Source organism: Anthonomus grandis, chromosome 16 (genome assembly GCF_022605725.1).
Source record: "Anthonomus grandis grandis chromosome 16, icAntGran1.3, whole genome shotgun sequence".
NCBI classification, from domain to species: domain Eukaryota; kingdom Metazoa; phylum Arthropoda; class Insecta; order Coleoptera; family Curculionidae; genus Anthonomus; species Anthonomus grandis.
In genome coordinates this window covers 17,344,645-17,362,919 of record NC_065561.1, presented here as the reverse complement: position 1 = coordinate 17,362,919, position 18,275 = coordinate 17,344,645, and the positions used below count along the sequence as shown (strand labels likewise).

At 34.0% G+C, this 18,275-nt stretch overlaps 1 protein-coding gene across 2 annotated transcripts in view; it reads right to left on the bottom strand.

The window, feature by feature from the left end:
- Positions 1-14,738, bottom strand: part of LOC126745600 (cilium assembly protein DZIP1) — a 54,589-nt gene extending 39,851 nt beyond the window's left edge. Inside the window, exons 1-8 of one of the 2 annotated variants that reach the window (XM_050453533.1) lie at positions 14,510-14,738; positions 10,290-10,522; positions 9,129-10,231; positions 7,629-7,727; positions 7,397-7,568; positions 7,064-7,251; positions 5,840-5,984; positions 5,693-5,781 (exon numbers count right to left, since the gene is read on the bottom strand). In XM_050453533.1, the coding sequence (XP_050309490.1) occupies positions 5,776-5,781; positions 5,840-5,984; positions 7,064-7,251; positions 7,397-7,568; positions 7,629-7,727; positions 9,129-10,231; positions 10,290-10,522; positions 14,510-14,630 (2,067 nt within the window). In that variant the 5' untranslated portion in view covers positions 14,631-14,738 and the 3' untranslated portion in view covers positions 5,693-5,775. Of the gene's footprint in view, positions 1-5,449; positions 5,985-7,063; positions 7,252-7,396; positions 7,569-7,628; positions 7,728-9,128; positions 10,232-10,289; positions 10,523-14,509 lie in introns of those variants that run through there. The other variant, XM_050453532.1, reaches the window with a different exon arrangement.
- Positions 14,739-18,275: the final 3,537 nt, after the last annotated feature.

Below are 18,275 nucleotides of genomic sequence, written 5' to 3'. Positions count from 1 at the left end.
ATTTTTATTAACTAACATGTATTGATGAAAATTACAAGTATAAACAAACATAGGTACATTGCTACCTTAAATACCAGAAAAAGAAAACTGAAATTTAAAATCCTTAAAAATTTGTTGCAAATTTCAGATCTTATACCTTAAAAAAGTCAGATATTTTTGCCTGCTTCTTCTTTTTCATTTTTTCCTGAAAAAGACAGGTTTGAAAATGCGATTCGATATTTTTAAGGTGTTCAAAAGCGACAAAATCATTTTTTGTAAATTTTTTTAGATAGATAGACCAACACATTTTAATGCATCGGCATAAGAATTCACAGTACTCAAAGCTTCTTCCCTTTCTTCCTCTTCTTCCTTTCTTTCACTATCACTTTCCAGCAAAATTGTATTTTGTACCTCATCAGCAATGGTTTCTAGACCTCCCTCAAATGTTTCCTCCGTATGAAGTTCTTAGTCCAATATAATAAAGTCGTTATCTAATGCCTTGGAAATTTGGCCAACTTCCTGACAGTTTTTCCAGAATTCCGCTAAAGTTGCCAAAGGTAAGTCATCTTCTGGATCGTAGTCTTCTGCTCGAGTATCTCCTTGAGGTGATTTTTGGAAACCAGCTTTGACAAAACAAGTTTGTATAGTGCGTGGGGTAACCTTATTCCAGGCGTTCTAAATAAAATATAAGGCCTCCAAAATGTTAATCGATTTTGATAAATCTGAAGCAGACGATACATCATCCATTTTTGGTCGGATGTGCTTTAAAATCTGGCTTCTATAAAATAATTTAAAATTTTGTATTATACCTTGGTCCATGGGCTGACATACAGAAGTTATGTTGGGAGGTAAAAAAAAAAGTATTTTAATATTTTTAAGGTTAAGTTCTCTTGGATGTGAACCGGCATTATCAAGAAAAAGTAAAATTTTTCGTTTTAAACAACCCATTCTTTTATCGATATCCAAATGCCAGTCTGTCATGATAATTCTTGTCATCCAAGCTTTTTTATTTGATGTCCATGTAGCCGGCAAACTCTTAAGTGGTAAATTTTTTAAGGCTCGTGGGCGCGCAGCTTTTCCAATAACCAAAAGCTTTTCTTTGTCAGCAGCCATATTGGCGCAAAATAGTAATTTTAATCGTTCTTTTGACATTTTGCCCCCTGTGCACTTCTCACCTTTAAACATTAAAGTTTAATCTAACAAAGCTCTAAAAAATAAACCGCTCTCATCTGCGTTATAGATGTCCTCTGGCCTATATCCTAGCAACATTCCTGGTAGCCTCTCTAAGAAATGATTCACATCTTCTTGGTTTACATCTGCCGACTCCCCTGAGATGCACTTAAAGCTTATATTATGCCTTCTTCTCCACTTATTCAGCCAACCATCATGCGCTGAAATTGCGATGCCCCAATTCAATTGCTACTTCCTTCGCCTTCGTTTTTGTTAGGGGCCCTGAGAAGGGAATTTTTTGATTTCTTGCGCGGGCAAACCACTCAAAACAAACTCAGTCTATTTGGGCAGCTTCACCTTTCAATTTTGCCGATTTCTGATCTAAATTTTCTCCGGATTGCCATTGTCTTCGAATAATTTCTTTATTTTTTATAATCTCCGCCGTTTTGACTTTTACTTATATTAAACCTATAATAATATGTACATACTGTACACAATACGTATCACATACAATATGTGATCACAAAATACAAAAATTAAAATCCTACACCCATACCTTTCTCCCAGTTTACGGACATTTACACTTTCCTGTTCTGCAATATTTACAACCTCCTTTTTTTGCGTCAGCGTTAAAAAGTTTCTAACGGGCGCCATGTCACCCGCTTCAATTACAAGACGGTACTAAAACAATACATACGTGGATATTAAAGTGGCGTGATTTTTTTTCCTGGAGTAACATAATAACGGGTCATTTTTATCCGCTTTCGGAGATCCGTGTCCGTTGTTGGGGAATTTTGCGCGTTTTGGGGTTGAAAATTTTTATCCTTGTCCGTCCGACAGAGCGTCCGCTAATGAGAATTTATTTTATAGGAAATTGTTCTTTAAAATCTCGTGACAAAAAATACTGTCCATTAATAGGACATGTCCAGTATTGAGAGATGTCCGCTAAGAGAAATTTCACTGTATCTTATGGATTTTTTTCGGGGGTGATTTAAAACGACGCGTTAACGATAAGCCAGTGAAAACTGACGGTGATCTTCGACAAAGCATTTTCCATCAATATTCAGTAAAATGAAAAATAACATTTAAATGCTTTGGAGAGTGCAGCAAGGATTGGTTCGTCGAGCTCGAGAGTGTGACAGGTAAGGTGGTGTTCACTTTTGGGAATTTTTATAGTTAGTATTTGCTTTTATTAGTTTTGTTAATATAAGGAAACAGGAAGCAATAAATAAAAATACAAAAATTGTAACTTTGGCACCATGTATCTGGCAAACCATCTCTAAAACTTTTGCACTAAGGTATGTTTGAATCATTTCACATATTTTAGTCCGGTTTTAAGGTTTCCCAACCATTTGTAGACACCCTGTATAATAATTTTTATGATAAAAAAATGTGCGTTTTTGTAGAGACACTTTGACACAGTCCGTCATAGAACGTTTTTAAGGGAACTGTACCAAATTAACAGCTTTTACAAGTGAAGTTATTTTCAAGACAGGATTAAATTAGTTGAAGTGAAGAGTGAGGTTAAGTGTGAAATATGCGAAGTATCACAAGAAACTTTTAGTTTAGTAAGATTTAGATAAAAATTTTTTTAAAAGGTAACTGGAGAGGCAACGAGTTTTTTTACTTCCAGGCAGTTGATGAAATAAAAATTACTTCATCAGGTGCCAGGAATTAGTAGTTAGAAATAAAACGTGTATTTTCAGTTGGTACCTCACATATCATCACAGTTATAAAGGTTAATAAAGGATGCTCATCCTTTAATCCCAAAATGATTAAATAAAACTCATCTCGCAAAAGTTGGTCATCAAATGCGAGTAGTACTTCGACATATACACAGCCAGGATCTGCATTAGTCTTATGCTGCCGTGGAAGTTGTTTTTTGGATACACTTGCTGGATCTAAATGAAACTTTACTAAATTGTCTTGTAGTAGTCATTTCTTCTTTACTCGTAAAGTGTGTACACAATCTTATTTCTTGGAGTCAATTACAAAAAAAAACCTCTTTTCTATTAAATTCTCATTCCGATAGTATATTTGAATTTCCATTAGATGATTTCATTTAGAAGGTTACTGAGCATGCTGTTTTATACAGGGTGTTGTCAAAGTTGAGTAATTTATTTGAACTGTCTGCAGGACTCGTCAAAAAGAATTGATATATCAAACATCACCTATGTAAAAGTTGCATAATAAAAGAGATAGTAAAACACTAAAAATTTGAAAAATAAAACAGTTTCATATTCTCTGACAATTATTTGATTGTGCACAGACGAGGCCACATTTACACGAGATGCAGTGCAACATTTATGCAACAACCATGTTTGGGCAATAAAAAGGTCTAATTTTTGACATAGATTTTCATTAAATTATTGGGCTGGTTCCTACATGATGGGACTCCACCACATTTTAGACGAGAAGTTCATGAAAATATAAATAATGAGTTTCTTAATAGATGTATAGGACGCACCTATTTCCTGGCCTCCTCGCTTCCTAGAGTTAACGCCTAACGATTTTTTTCTGTGGGACTATTTGAAAGAGTGAAGGTATCATGATGAAACAGTGAATACTTTGGAAGAACCTTAGAAGCGCATGGAAAATTCTGCTGTTTTAATTCGTGGACAACAGGATCTTATTTTGGAAGCTTGTTGTAAGAGTCGTCATATTACCACGCAAGATTGTGGGTTAATCGAATAAATGGGGACAATTTTGAATAATATTCGTAAAAACGGCAACCATTTAACTTATTAAAGATTTTTGAAGAAATGGGTAACTAAAGATACATTGGTCATCATTCACTAAATTTATTTAAAAAATATTAATCCGACATGTTTCGGACATATAACGTGTCCATCATCAGAAACATTCAAATGAAGGGGTTCCGTCAATACATCTTATAGATCTAGTGCCTCAGACAAGGTTAAAAGGTTAAAACGACTAAAAATATGCCATTTTTATTAATTTTTAGTCGTTTTAACCTTGTCTGAGGTACTAGATCTATAAGATTTGTTGACGGACCCCTTCATTCGTTATCCCTGATGATGGACATGTTATATGTGCGAAAAATGTCGGATTATTATTTTTTTTATAAATTTAATGAAGTTTTTGGTCTTCATAATGCCTAAAGTCATTCATAAGACTTACAAGGCAAGTTATTATACTATTTCCTAAAATGTGATTATAGACATGTCTTTCCAGAACCTTAGATAAAACAGGTAAAATAGCCCCTATGGCGTGGATCTTTAGCTTCTTTAAATTTTGAAACTTTTACAATTTGCACAATAATTAAATCTTTTTCCACAAATCTGGAAATTGATTTTCAAAAATACAGGAAGTCCAAGTTATAAAAAACCGCCTAAACCAGTGCCAGCGATCAAACTTCTAGGTGCAACAGTAGAAAACGTACTAGGAAAGCACTACGGTCCTAAACCGCGTTAAAATTTAGAAAAACGATGATTTGCCTTAATAGAATTTCATGCATTTAATTTTTGCCATTTGCACATGATATCATCACAATAATTGTTCAAAATCTCAATGTCAATGTTCAAAAATTTTATAGCTGATGATTTCAAACAATTTATCGGCGCTTGTGTATTGTTATCTTCAAAAACGATAACAGAAAATTAATTGTTGCTAATGGAAAACTTTACCAATCAAGAATTATCACATATCCACCATATATCAAGAACGTTATCCCGAACGACAGTATCCGGGATACAAAGTTTCTTGGCCTCCTACGTCACCCGATTTAACGTCGCTAGATTTTTTCCTGTGTTGACATGTAGAGAGTCTTTGGTCTACGAAATTCCAGTAGTAACAGAACAAGACTTAATTGGATGAATTGTAGCAACATTTTAAATAATTCAAAACGAGTATCAAATTTTTAGTCAAGTCCGCCGAAATCCTGTGCGATGTTTAAATCGGTGTATTCAGGTTGGAGGAAGACATTTTGAACAATTATTGTGATGATATCATGTAAAAAAGGCAAAAATGAAATGCATTAAATCTTAGGCAATACATCGTCTTTCTAAATTTTAACGCGTCTTAGGGTCGTAGTACCATAATGACACTTTTCCGGACATGGGTCCCTATACTCAAAATGTTTTCTACTGTTGCACTGAATAACCCCTAGAAGTTTGATCCCATAGTTCTGAAACACCCTGTAATTTAAATTTTAATGTTTTTTTATGGATAGCAATTACGCGGTGTAAAATCCCTACTACATTATATTGACAAAATCTTTCGGTGATCAATATGATATCATTAAATCACTACCTGCTACAAAAAAATAAATAAAACTTACCCCTTCAACTTCTTACTATAATTCACTCAAATCAAAATCGCTTAGTTCCTCCAAATCCTTCTCCTCCTGTTTCTCTTCCTTCTTACTCGGTGCTTCCCGGTCCTTCGAACTGTCCATTTTCTCCCCCAAAATCGAACTGGCTATACTGGTGGTGCTCCCACCAGTCTTCTGAACCATGGGCGCATCCTCGATTCGACTAGATTCAGACTCCAGATCGAAAAAGACTTTTTTCTTAGAAAGGGAATTCACGGACGGGTAGTTTTTTAACACCCCCTTTTGACCGTCCCTCGGTGATGTTTTCTGGGGTTTATCCGTATCAGAACTCTCTACATCTATAAAATTTGACTTATCTAGATTTGAATTTGTCGTGTTTTTAAACTCTTGCACTACTTGGGAGTAAACCGGAAGTATATCCGATTTGCCGGATATATTTCTCTCTTGGTTTGCTTTAATGTGTTGTTCGCTTTCTGTATCTGTGTCATAGAGAGATCTGTTTTTGATTTCTGGGATGGCGTGTTTAGGACTTGTGCTGGCTCTAAAAATATAAACATATTCATCAATTATGTTAATAAATTGTGAACGATATGGTGTAGTTACTAGTAGTAATAGTTTATTTGGAAAAATAAGTACTTAATTTTGTATAGCGTAGATAAATTATTATACAGTTTGGATTTTAAAGGATTTCCATTTTCAATCATAAAAACTTTTAGTCAAATTTAATAGGTCATAATAAACTTAACGCAAAAAACCAGTGCACTACTAAAACTATGCATAGGACGTACAGAATAATCTTAATCATCATTCTACCATTAAAATTCCACATAGATCTGTATTGCAACTGAGATAATAACTATTGCAAGTCCAACAAATGTTTTTTTTTAAATCGTTTTTATTAATTTCAAAGATCTCAAGTTTAAGTCATTTGGCAGCACGTTGTACAACGACAGACACTTGTCGAACAAGTCAAGTCAAAGTCAAAGTCAAAAATAGCTTTATTATTACATAACATCATCTGTTGTTAACAAAGCATTATATAAAACCCTAAAGATAGTTGGCAACTCTTTTACAAAAATATAAAAATTTTAACAATTCTTACATACATAGAATATAGAACACACCCAAAGAAAAGGTAGTAAGAAGTCACATTACGCTGCGCAAAACTCTTCACTGTCAAAAAATTGTATTTAAAAATTAAAAAATTAAGAAACTAAAGTCTAGAGAATAAAATGCTTTAGCAATCAAAAGTTTTTTTATATTTTTCCTAAAACGTTTTTGCACAATTTATTAGCCTTATATAAAAGGGTAGGTGGTTAAAAAGCATTCTGCCCCCGTACACAAAAGAGGACTTAATCTGGTCACTTTTTGGGATAGGCCGAGGTAAAGAGAAGGTTGTTAGGAGATTGTATAAATGCTATAGGAACTGTGGATTTTTGAAGAGGGTACCCTTAGGCAAAAAATCTTTATTTTCTTTTATATAGTGAGAGAAAATCCTGGACAACCTACAACCTAAATTGCAATTTATTCAATTGAACATAATTTCAATATTTTCTCTTATTCTAGACACACATACTATAGAATTTTCTATAAAAACCAAAAAAAAATATGGAAACATACCTTGGAGGGCTTCGTTTGCCGCTTTTCGGTCTATAAGACACTCTAACGATATTTTGCAGCGGTTTTCTTTTAGGACTCGACAAGGTCACCACATCTAACTCGGGCCGATTCTTCATGCTCTCCTTGGTGGTTTGATTGTCAATGTCATTTTGAATTTTCCTTTTAATCTTATCAAAGTTGGGATAGGTCTGTAAAAGATTTATTTAATTGAGAAACAAACCAAACCGAATCAACTCAATGTTTTATATACTCATTCTTTTTATAAAAAAAATCAAGTTTTGGGGGTATAGGCGATTTAATATTGTATAAGACATTCAAGTTGAAAAAAAGTACCTTTTTGCTTAATATGGCTTGATGGTTAATGATTTCCAAGGCTTTTTCGAACGATCGTACGGGTATGCGTTTCCAGGTTTGTGAAATTCCGAGATCCTGTAAACGTTCTGCCACTGCAGACACCACATTTTCCGTTGTTTCTTCTAGGGTAGGCAAAGGGGATTTTCTCGCACTATATTTAGTAAGGAAATGGATTAGAAACGAACAAAAATTAACGAAAGCCTTTTGTTACCTGGCATCTTCCTGGTTTTCGGTAATTAAATGTCGTCTCTTACCGTGCGTTTTGGATTTAATAGGGACAGTGGATACTGATTTCAAAGCAGCTTCAACTCTAAAATATACGTTAATTTCTAGTTTTAAACTAATTAGTGTTTTCTCTACAGGCATGCATTTGAACTAATTAGTAATGATTAAGTGAATGAGAGCACTTTGAAAATTCTGAAAAAGTCATTTTTTTACGTCGTTTTTGAGCCTTAAAATGGGCCCTAAAAATGCGAGATCTCAGCTAATATTCAAGCTACGACCTTGTGGATGGTTTCGTTGTATTCAGAATGACGAAATTAAGTTAAAACCGTTGGAATTTTCACGATAGTGACCACAGAAGCTGAGATATCGACCTCCAAAGTTTGGAATTTTTCATTTTTCGGGTATCGAATTTTTTCACCAAAAATTGATTTTTTTCGAAATCGAACTAACTATACCAGCGTCTTATTTCCATCACCTAGATCATGAAAACGCCGGGTTATAACAGGATTCGAGCAAAATTAAAGGAATGAGAGCACTTTGAAAATTCTGAAAAAGTCATTTTTTGACGTCGTTTTTGAGCCTAAAAATGGGCCCTAAAAATGCCAGATCTCGGCTAATATACGAGCTACAACCTTGCAAAAGGTCTCTTTACATTCACAAGGACAAAACCGTTGGAATTTTCACGATAGTGCCCATAGAAGCTGAGATATCGACCTCCAAAGTTTGGAATTTTTCATTTTTCGGGTATACCCCCCCGTATCGAATTTTTTCACCAAAAATTTTTTTCGAAATCGAACTAACTACATCAGCGTCTTATTCATATCACTTAGATCACGAAAACACCGGGTTATAACAGGATTCCAGCAAAACTAAAGGAATGAAAGCACTTTGAAAATTGTGAAAGTCATTTTTTGACGTCGTTGTTGAGCCTAAAAATGCCAGATCTCAGCTAATATAAGAGCCACGACCTTGCGAAAGGTCTCTTTGCATTCACAAAAGCAAAACTAAGACAAAACCGTTGGAATTTTCACGATAGTGCCCATGGAAGCTGAGATATCGACCTCCAAAGTTTGGGATTTTTCGGGTAGTCAAATTTAAAGTAAGATGTTGTGAGCTTACAACACCCTAGCAAAACTATTTAGCAACAAATCTAAGTAATTTACAACCTTATTGGACAAATATTTTTCAAACATCACATTGATTAGAATAATAATTTATTATAATCACATAACCTTAAGTCTAAATTTAAACCATTATGATATTCTTTGTGTCTTAATATAATCCAAAGTTTACACCCCTGGAAGTTTGGCCAAATACCTAACTATTACCTTCAGATAAGTTCTTTATAAAACGGGCATTAATATCTGTACATTTTTTACAGAAAAAATAAAGTAGACCCCACAAAACATATAACTTTTTGTAATTATTAGATGAAATTAACTGTTTTGACCTGAAAGTACAAAAGAATAAATCAAATGCTTTTTACCTTTTACTTTCTTGGCGTTTGTGATTTTCCAGCAGTTCCTCCTGACACTGATCCTCTGAACTGGTTGAATCCGAATCAGATTCACTACTGTCTGAGCTGACTTTTACACTTTGTGCCCTCTTCAGTTCCCTTTTTACTATTACAGGTTCCACAACCATACTTTTACTTCCATTAACCTCCGCTTTCTTGTCTTCTTGTCTCTGTTCTAGCTCCTCCAGGGCCTGTCGTAGTTTCTCTCTCTCATTATTGTTTGCTTGTTGATCTGGGTTAGGTATAGTGTTTGTCAATTTACTTCTAGGTTTAACCCTCGGTTTTACATCATAGGCATCCCCTGATATATCCTGTTGTGTAATTACAGATTCCTGAATTCGATACTTGCTCTGTTCTATCTGAACTAGTTTCTCCCAAAACGCTTGCATCTGATTCTCTATGCCCGCCAACGAGGTGGTCATTTTACTCTCAATAGTTTCTTTAATCAGATCTAAATTGGCCGCCTGATTCGCAGCGGTTTTATCGCTATCAGAACCGCTTTCTATATCTTTTATTTCCAATACGTTTTTGTCGATAACACTCTCGATGTTCAATAACCTGTCTGTTTGTATTGCTGTTTCAGACTTCAAAGTGTCTTTGGCGTCACTTTTAGGTTCTACATTTTCCTTGTTTTGAATTGCCAATTCGAATAGTTTCGCGTAGTTTTGCTCGTAAAATGATTTTTGCAATTTCAAGTCTTTCATTTCAGTATCAACTTGATGTTTAAATTGTTCGAATTTATCTAAGAGTTCGGAGACTTTGGAGCTGGTATTGTCCATTTCGAACATATTCTTTTCAGGCATTTGCTCATTTTTCTCTTTCAAAAGCTTCTCTGCAGCGTTTAACCTTTCTTTTAGCTCTTTAATTTCGCTGTTTAGTTTATCTGTTTCGGCGTTGTAGATTTGTGTGTTCTGATTCTCATGACGCCTCTTTATGTGGGATTTCAAGTATTCTTCTGAAGAAAAGGCTTTATAACAAGAGGTGCATTTATATGTTGACAAAGCGTGTTGTTTCGAAATCGTGTCTAAGTGGGATTCCAATTCACTTATATAAGTTTTAAGTTCTTTACTTTCCTGAAATAAAAATTTAATGGTTTGTTATAGTCGAGGTATTATAAAACTAAATGCTTACGTCTTGATTTTTTGCAAGCTCCTTTTTTAGCAATACCACTGTATTATCCAAGTACTTCTTGCAAAATAATAAATACTCGACTGCCAGTTGGCTCAATCTGAACATTTTAACGAAATTCACGTCCAAAACTTTTGCTTGTTCATCTTCAAGAATATACTGAACTACCGTGGAGATGTAGCGATCGACGGTTCCCACATCTCGTTCTTTTACTATACGATCTACATCTGCTATACCTAGAAGAATATTTCTTAGTGATTTAGATTCCAATTTTTCAAGGCATTATAAATAAGTGCAAATGATATAATAAAAACAGTCATAGGTGTACAAAGCAAGAACACTGGTGAACAGAATTAAAACGGAAATTACTGGTTGCAGGAATTTTAATACCTAAGTAAAGTCCTCGAATCAATTAATTCTAACTTACATCCTCAATGTGATTGAGGATATAAGAATGAGGAGTATTTTGACAAAATCAGTGTACCACCTACACGGATTAAGTCCTGGCCATTTGGTTGCTCAATTAAGTGGAAATTTGATTCGAATGTAAAAAATATGGTGAAATTGCTGTATTTTTTTAAAATATATAAATTGAAATATTCTCTCCTAAAGAACTTGTAGAGGGCATGCATTGGCTTTAAATATGTATTGAATGATAACACTTGAAGCATATGAGCCGTTCAGCGGAAAAGTGGTCTTAAAGTAGAAATTTAGAAAATTGATATTTTGCATCTGGATGAATTAAAAAATCACAGTAACATATTCTTTATTTTTTTGTACATATTTATAATAACCCTGTACTAAAATTTCATATGGTAAACATTTTTACTGATTGCGCCCATTAATTATATTTTTGCCGCCCAATGTCATTCTTCCAGTAAGTTCTTTCAAAAACATAGCGGAAAAGTGGTATAACTTGGAGAGTTATATCACTTTTCCCCGTAAAAGTTAACCAAATTTCACAAAACTGATGAACCAAAGAAAAATAATAGCTGTAGTATGTTTACTATGATATCTATTACTGATAAAAGTGTTCAAAAAATATAGAGCTTGAAGAGCAAACCATTACTACTACTTATCTTACATACTAAACTTACAGTAAGGAGAGTAAGAACAAGTTATTAAACAAATTAATCTTCATCAGAATCGGATAATGGACCACTGTCAACAGCATCTTCTTTTGTCAGTAAGTCCAGGAAGAACTGATGCTGAATCGGGGGAATCCGCTGAAGAAGTTCTATCATATCTTTTTTCTTAGCTACAGTAACTGATCTACACACTACGTACTATAACACTAAAAAAACCTGACTAAACAAGAAAAAGCAAGTTTAATAGGACCTGGCGCGACATCGGAACAGCGTGGTGCCTTGACTTATACCACTATTCCAGCGAACGAATCCATTATGTTGAGAGGAATAACGTTAGGAAGCTCTTATCTTAGCTAAGTTAAAATTTTGACTTATACCAGTTTTCGACTGAATATATTAGACTAGTAGAAACATAATTAATGGTATAACTCAAAAATTAAAAAATACTGACATATACTATTTTTCCTCTGAGCGGCTCATATAAGAACTTCTGTTTCCACACATTGATTTTAAGGTAGACCGAGGTGTACATTTTTAGTAGAAATTTTCAGGCCTTAATTATAAGTTATATGTTCATTATATGTTATAATTAGTTTTTAAATATTGAAAATGGTTTTCTTTCTATAGTTGTGCTTTGTCCGAGTTCTGCCCTGAAGGTATCCTCTAAAATAAAATTATAAGTCCAAGTATTCTTCTTGTCATGGTATTTCCTTTTGAGGATCAGAATCAGTATAACAAACTTTCCAACTTAATGTAAGTAAACATAAATGGTTTGGAGCTTAATATTGCTTAAGAATTTTAATTGCTCGTTTACTTAGATAAGCTGTAAATCATTACACAATATGTCATTGAAACCATTCAAAAAGCATTTCTTCATTCCCTAGCTTTTAAGGCTGACTTTGAGATTTACAAGAATTTTCATATTAATTATGAGACAATAAAATATATATTGATAATCTTATAGTGAAGAGGACTCTTTCAGGTTTATTCAAATTTTATAAAATAGTAAATGGAATTTATTATATATGATGAGAGCATTTAATGAATTAAATCTTGACTCCTTTGTAGCTAACTGGAAACTGGATTTTATTCTTGTGCCATTGAATTAAAAGCCTCTCCAATGATAAAACTTATATTTCATTGATCTTTTTTATTTCCTTGAGATCTTCATTAACACTATATTTTGTATAAAATACATTCAGTAATTAAGAAATAGTGCAAGGGTTATATTACCGATATAGTAAACCAAATCATTAAAATAAAGAAAGCTTTAAATAAAGACAAACAAAAAGATAAAGACTTCTACCTAGACATAGTGAACTGTCTAATCTGTCTTTTGCTAATCGTAGGGAAAAAAGGCAGACATGTCATTTGACATAAATAATTGGAATATTAGGGTTAATAAAATCTACTTATCGGAAAGATTCCAGGGAAATAAGTGACACTTTGGCAAGTGTATACTGGTTAATTTTCTACTGAATTTCAATTGGGATTCAAGGTTGGAGAAGCTTAATAATGTTCAACTTGTTTTTAAAGACATCTTAAAATATAATATATAGCGGTGATATACAGATGTTTGTAAATGGTTACAAAGTTATCTTCAACTGAGGACCCAGATTGTGGAACTTGATGGAGCAAGATCTAAACCTGTTGTTACTGGTTCTGGAATTCTCCAGGGTAGTATCCTTGGACCATTATTATTTAGAATCTGCACTAGTGATTGTCCAGAGCAGAGTCACTTTTGTGATTCAGGATTTGGGCTATTTTATATTTAAATGGTCAAGAGATGATTGCTGATAAGAGCCAATATTATTTGCTAATAGGTTCTAATAAAAAAAAAACTTTCAATTAATTTTACTACTATGGAGTTTACTGCACTACATGCTATATATCTTAACGGACTAACTCTTTAAAAGTATTCCATATTCAATAATGCATAAGATAAACAAAGTTGCTTTCATGCCCTAAGACCTAGTCAGCCTTTTTATATTTTGGTTGATGTCACATTAAGAAGTAATTTATGTGTTCAGGGAGTTCACAGTAAATAAAGCAAGTTCGGCTATATGAATAGAACAAAGAATAAAGGATTGATTTTTGTATATATATTCCAACAAAATTACCTTGCATTTATACTTTGCTTAAAAGCTTGTATTAATTTAAATGTAATTTGCCCAATAATTTTATATGATAAAATTTTTTATAATAAAATTAATGCTCATGGAGTCTCTTGTTTTATCATTGCTACATTACTGAAACATTATTTTTTACAATTAATTGAAATTTAGGCTGTATTTTTGGAAACCTTTTATTTATAAAAAACCCTCGGCCTGGAACCTTCACTCCAACAATAAGACAAGGTTTGTACTGACCTCCTAGGTCACCAGACCTTAATAAAATCAATAATTTAATACAAAATTTATTTATAAAATCCTTAGCACAGCTTAAGAAACATTGTAAGGTTTCAAATATCACTGCATGATGAACACTGCCCACTGAAGGTTTGTCTATCAGGGTGCACTTTTGTTAAACTCTGACTTAATAAGGTGATTCTCGACTTTCACTTTTAAGAAGAAATACAAGGCTCCTCTGTCAGATTCATATATACCTTTTTTGGAATTTTAAGTAATAAATTTACCATGAAGTAGTATTTCATTGGAACTACCCACTAATACTGAATGGAAAAACACATTATGTGAATGTTATGTTTTATGTTATATTTCATTGATGCATAATAAACATTTATTTATTTAAAACACATACAGATGGTATGGTACTTTCGGCTATGGTACTGATTCAGAGATTAAAATAATCACCAAATCAAAGAGCCTTTTATTTCAACCAGTTTACCTACAATATTAATGACTTCAATGCTATGCTTCATATACTAGGTAAAATATTATATTTCATAGTAAAACATAGTGATCACTTAAAGCTTGTTGAGAAGTCAAGACATAGAAAGAAATCATATAGTTTTCCAGGCATGTAACCCGAAGAGGATTACTTATGTTTTCCTACTGAAAAATGTATGAAGAACACTTATACAAGAACACTTAGTACATGTGTAAATCATTGCGAATATTAATGCTGAAAAAGAACAGGTCCAAAACCTTTATATTAATTAAAAATTAAGCTGACCTATTTGATTCTTGTCCAGATTAGGATTTTTACACTTTTCAAAGGAGAACCCTGTGTCCCAGGCGAGTCTAACATAGTCATAATGCCACTGATAATCGTCCGTCCACATTTTACTTGCCATTTTACTCTTATTTAACAAACCACTTTTGAAATATTCCAAACCATGGTTTTTTAAACCATTTAAATGGGAAAGAATTTGTTTATATTTTTTTTTATGACAGTAAACACTAAACAGAGAAACTGAGAATAAGTGAGTTCGAGTCTCGAGAGAGAGATGGGACGTCATTAAAGACAGTAGCAACAGTTCCCAAAGTAGCAACATTGGCCAAAGTTATTAATTAGGAAACAGATGGCGCTTTGTAGGAAGTGATACTCTGACCGATTCTATTTCCGGTTCACTTTTAACGATGGGAAGTACCCAGGAAGGTAAGTGACATTGGAGAAGCTCAATTAAAGCAAATATTATTTGAAACTCTCTAAAATCTGCTAGACAGACATTATATAGTTTGTAACAAGCAGACTTTCCAAGGATGCATACAGTAATCCCTCGTCAACCGCGGGGGTTCCGTTCCAGATAGGGTGCCGCGGTTGGCAAAACCGCGGTTAGTGAGGGATTTTCTAAAAACAGAAGAATATAAAATATTAGTGTGGAAATACCTAATTAAGACACCAAATTTACTTTGTTGTACATATGTATGTACATATCTATATTAAAAGTAGATACATAATGATTTTGTTATAAACGTATACAACTTATTTACGAAAATAATGTAAAATTGTCGGCTGCTTCATTTTTTTTGCGAGTTCTTTTTGGATCTCCCTATACGGATGCAGTAGCCCATTCAAACCATTTGAAAACTTTAGGCTTCTTTCTAGTGAAGGGTCTTCATCATAAACTAAATCTTGCAACTGTTGTGCGGTTGATAAAATTTTTTGTAAACTACTTAACGTTAGGGATGTAGTAGTCGTCGGGGGTTTCATCATCTGTATTGTCTTCGATATCTGATGTATTTTCCAGGATTTCAAGCAGTTCTGATTCCGATAGTTCACTGTCGTTAGAAACTATAACTTCTTCAACATCACTTGATTGCAACTCGTCGAAACCATCGCCATGAATTTGGTGCAAAATTCTTACAATCTCTTCAAGTTCGGTTGCTTTGTCAGGAATTGTTGATGTGTCTGCCACAACCTCTGGCCACAGCTTTCTTCAACAGGCATTCAATGTTGATGAACGTAACTCATCCACTGCTTCTTTGATAAATATTATGCAATGGGCGATATTAAAAGCTTCCCAACTTTCAGTGACTGTGAGTCCAGGATTTTATTCCATGCTATTCAATGCATAACTGAAAGTTCGCTTAACATAATATCTTTTAAACGCTGCTATTATTCCCTGATCCAATGGTTGTATCAATGATGTAGTGTTAGGAGGCAGGAAACGAACTTCAGACGATTCAGGATGGCCGGGAGCATTATCTACAAGAAGTAAATCTTTGAATAGCAACGATTTTGAGGTTAAATATTGCCTAACAGTACGAAGCAGTTCAGAAACCAATCTGTAAATAATGTTGCAGTAACCCAACCTTTTTGATTCGCTCTCCAAAACACCGGCAGATCTTTTTTGTTTTAATTTTTTAGAGCACGTGGGTTAAGAGATTTGTATACGAGCAGTGGCTTTATCATGTGGTTACCTGAAGCATTAGAGCAAAACAGAACAGTAAGCCTATCCTTAGCAACTTTAAATCCTGGTGCGGATCTTTCAGTTTGAGACACACATGTTCGAGCAGACATCCTCTTCCAAAATAAACCTGTCTCATCGGCATTAAATACCTGATCTGGATGATATCCCTTGCTTTCAATTAGTTTTTTGAATTCCATCGGATACCGATTAGCTGCCTCGTGATCTGCAGAAGCCGACTCTCCTGTAATTTTTACGTTGTGCAGCGAAAATCGCTTTTTAAAATTTTCAAACCAACCCTTGGAAGTAAGCTTGGAAGCTTACCGTTTCCTCATTAGACTTTAGGTTCTCGAAAAGACGCTTAGCTTTTTCGTGAATAATTTGGGTGCTAAGTGGTACTCTTCTTTTAGTTTGATCCTCGATCCAAATTCCGAGCGCCCTTTCCATCTTTTCCATCGTTAGAGGTCGTGAGAAACATTTTACTTTGTTGCTGGTATTAGTACCGCGCGAAACATTGGCCCGAATAGATTGCTCACTCTTTTTTATTGTTCTTACAGTTGATTCATTCACTTTAATTTTTTTTTGCAGCACTCGCATACGTTTCACCTGAAGCAAGACAGTCTAGCAATTGAATTTTTGTGTCAAGAGTCATTACATTTCGCTTTCTTTTAACAAAATCGTGGCCTGTGGACGCCATTTTATTATAACTAAATAATTAACTCAAGAAAAGGACAATCACACTAATCACCAACTTAATTTGCTAATGAATGTAACTCAAATGCGTAACTGCGTAACTAATCACACGCTACGTCGCGCCGTGGCTGTGCGTTTCGCGAAAAAGGCATCAAGACAATTCCTCGAAAATTAGAATAGGAACTTTCGCGCGTAAGATCGCGACGAAAACGCACAGCGCTGTTAATTTGTTTGAAAATTTAGAGAAGCCGATTTCGCAAGACAAAACCGCGGTTGATGAGGGATTACTTTAGTTAGTCATATTTTTGTATATAATTATTACATTCTTGCATCATTCTATTAAATGGCGAACAACTTGAGGGTCAACACTGGAAAAGATTGTTATTTCTTATTCTCAAATTGATTTTAGGAACAGCAAATGATAGATGATTAATTAAAGAACAGTTCTTATATTTTAAGTTTTAAGTTTTAATCAGGCATCAATAATAAGACATCATTCATATTACGCCTAACACTCAATCGTACCATTTTAAATTCAATTAGCATACTATTATAGGAGATCATATAAGGATATGCATTATGTGTTCTTAAGTACAGGTATCTTAAAAATCTTTTTTGGGCCCTTTCAATCATATTAATATGCACCATTGCTTTAGGTGCCCAGATAACTGAGGCATACTCCAAGATCGGTCTGACCAGTGAGTTGTACAGAATTATTATTGATTTTATTTCTTTAAAATGTTCTGTATTTCTTATTACAAAACCAAGAAGCTTATATGCTTTGTTTACAATAGTTTCATAGTGTTGCTTAAATTTGAGATTTGTTTGAAAACAGACTCCAAGATCCCTAAATTTACTTTTCCTAGTTAACGATAAATTATCAATTTTGTAATCAAAATTTATAAATTGCATTTTTCTTGTGAAGGTTAGAATTTGACATTCATCTATGTTTAATGACATTTTATTTTCTCTGAACCACTGGGCCACCAAGTTCAAATCAATTTGCAGCTCAAGACAATCAATAAGAGATGTTATGTGCATAAATAATTTAAAATCATCAGCAAACACGAGACATCTAGCATGCTTTATACCGTTTGGCAAATCGTTCAGAAAAATTAGAAATAAGAGACGCCCAAGGTTACTGCTCTGAGGCACCCCAGATGTTACTATATATATTTTTGACAATTTTTTACCAACTTTAACTTGCTGAGGCCTTCCGGCAAGATAAGATACCATAAACCTACATGCTTTCAGCGAAAAACCAAATTTACCCAACTTATTCACCAACAGCCCATGGTCAATTTAGCTGCTCTTGGCTATCCACTGCATTGGCAGCTGCCTCAGTCAAAGTGCTGAGGTTGGTGACAGTTGAGGCATCTGGTAGAAATCCATGTT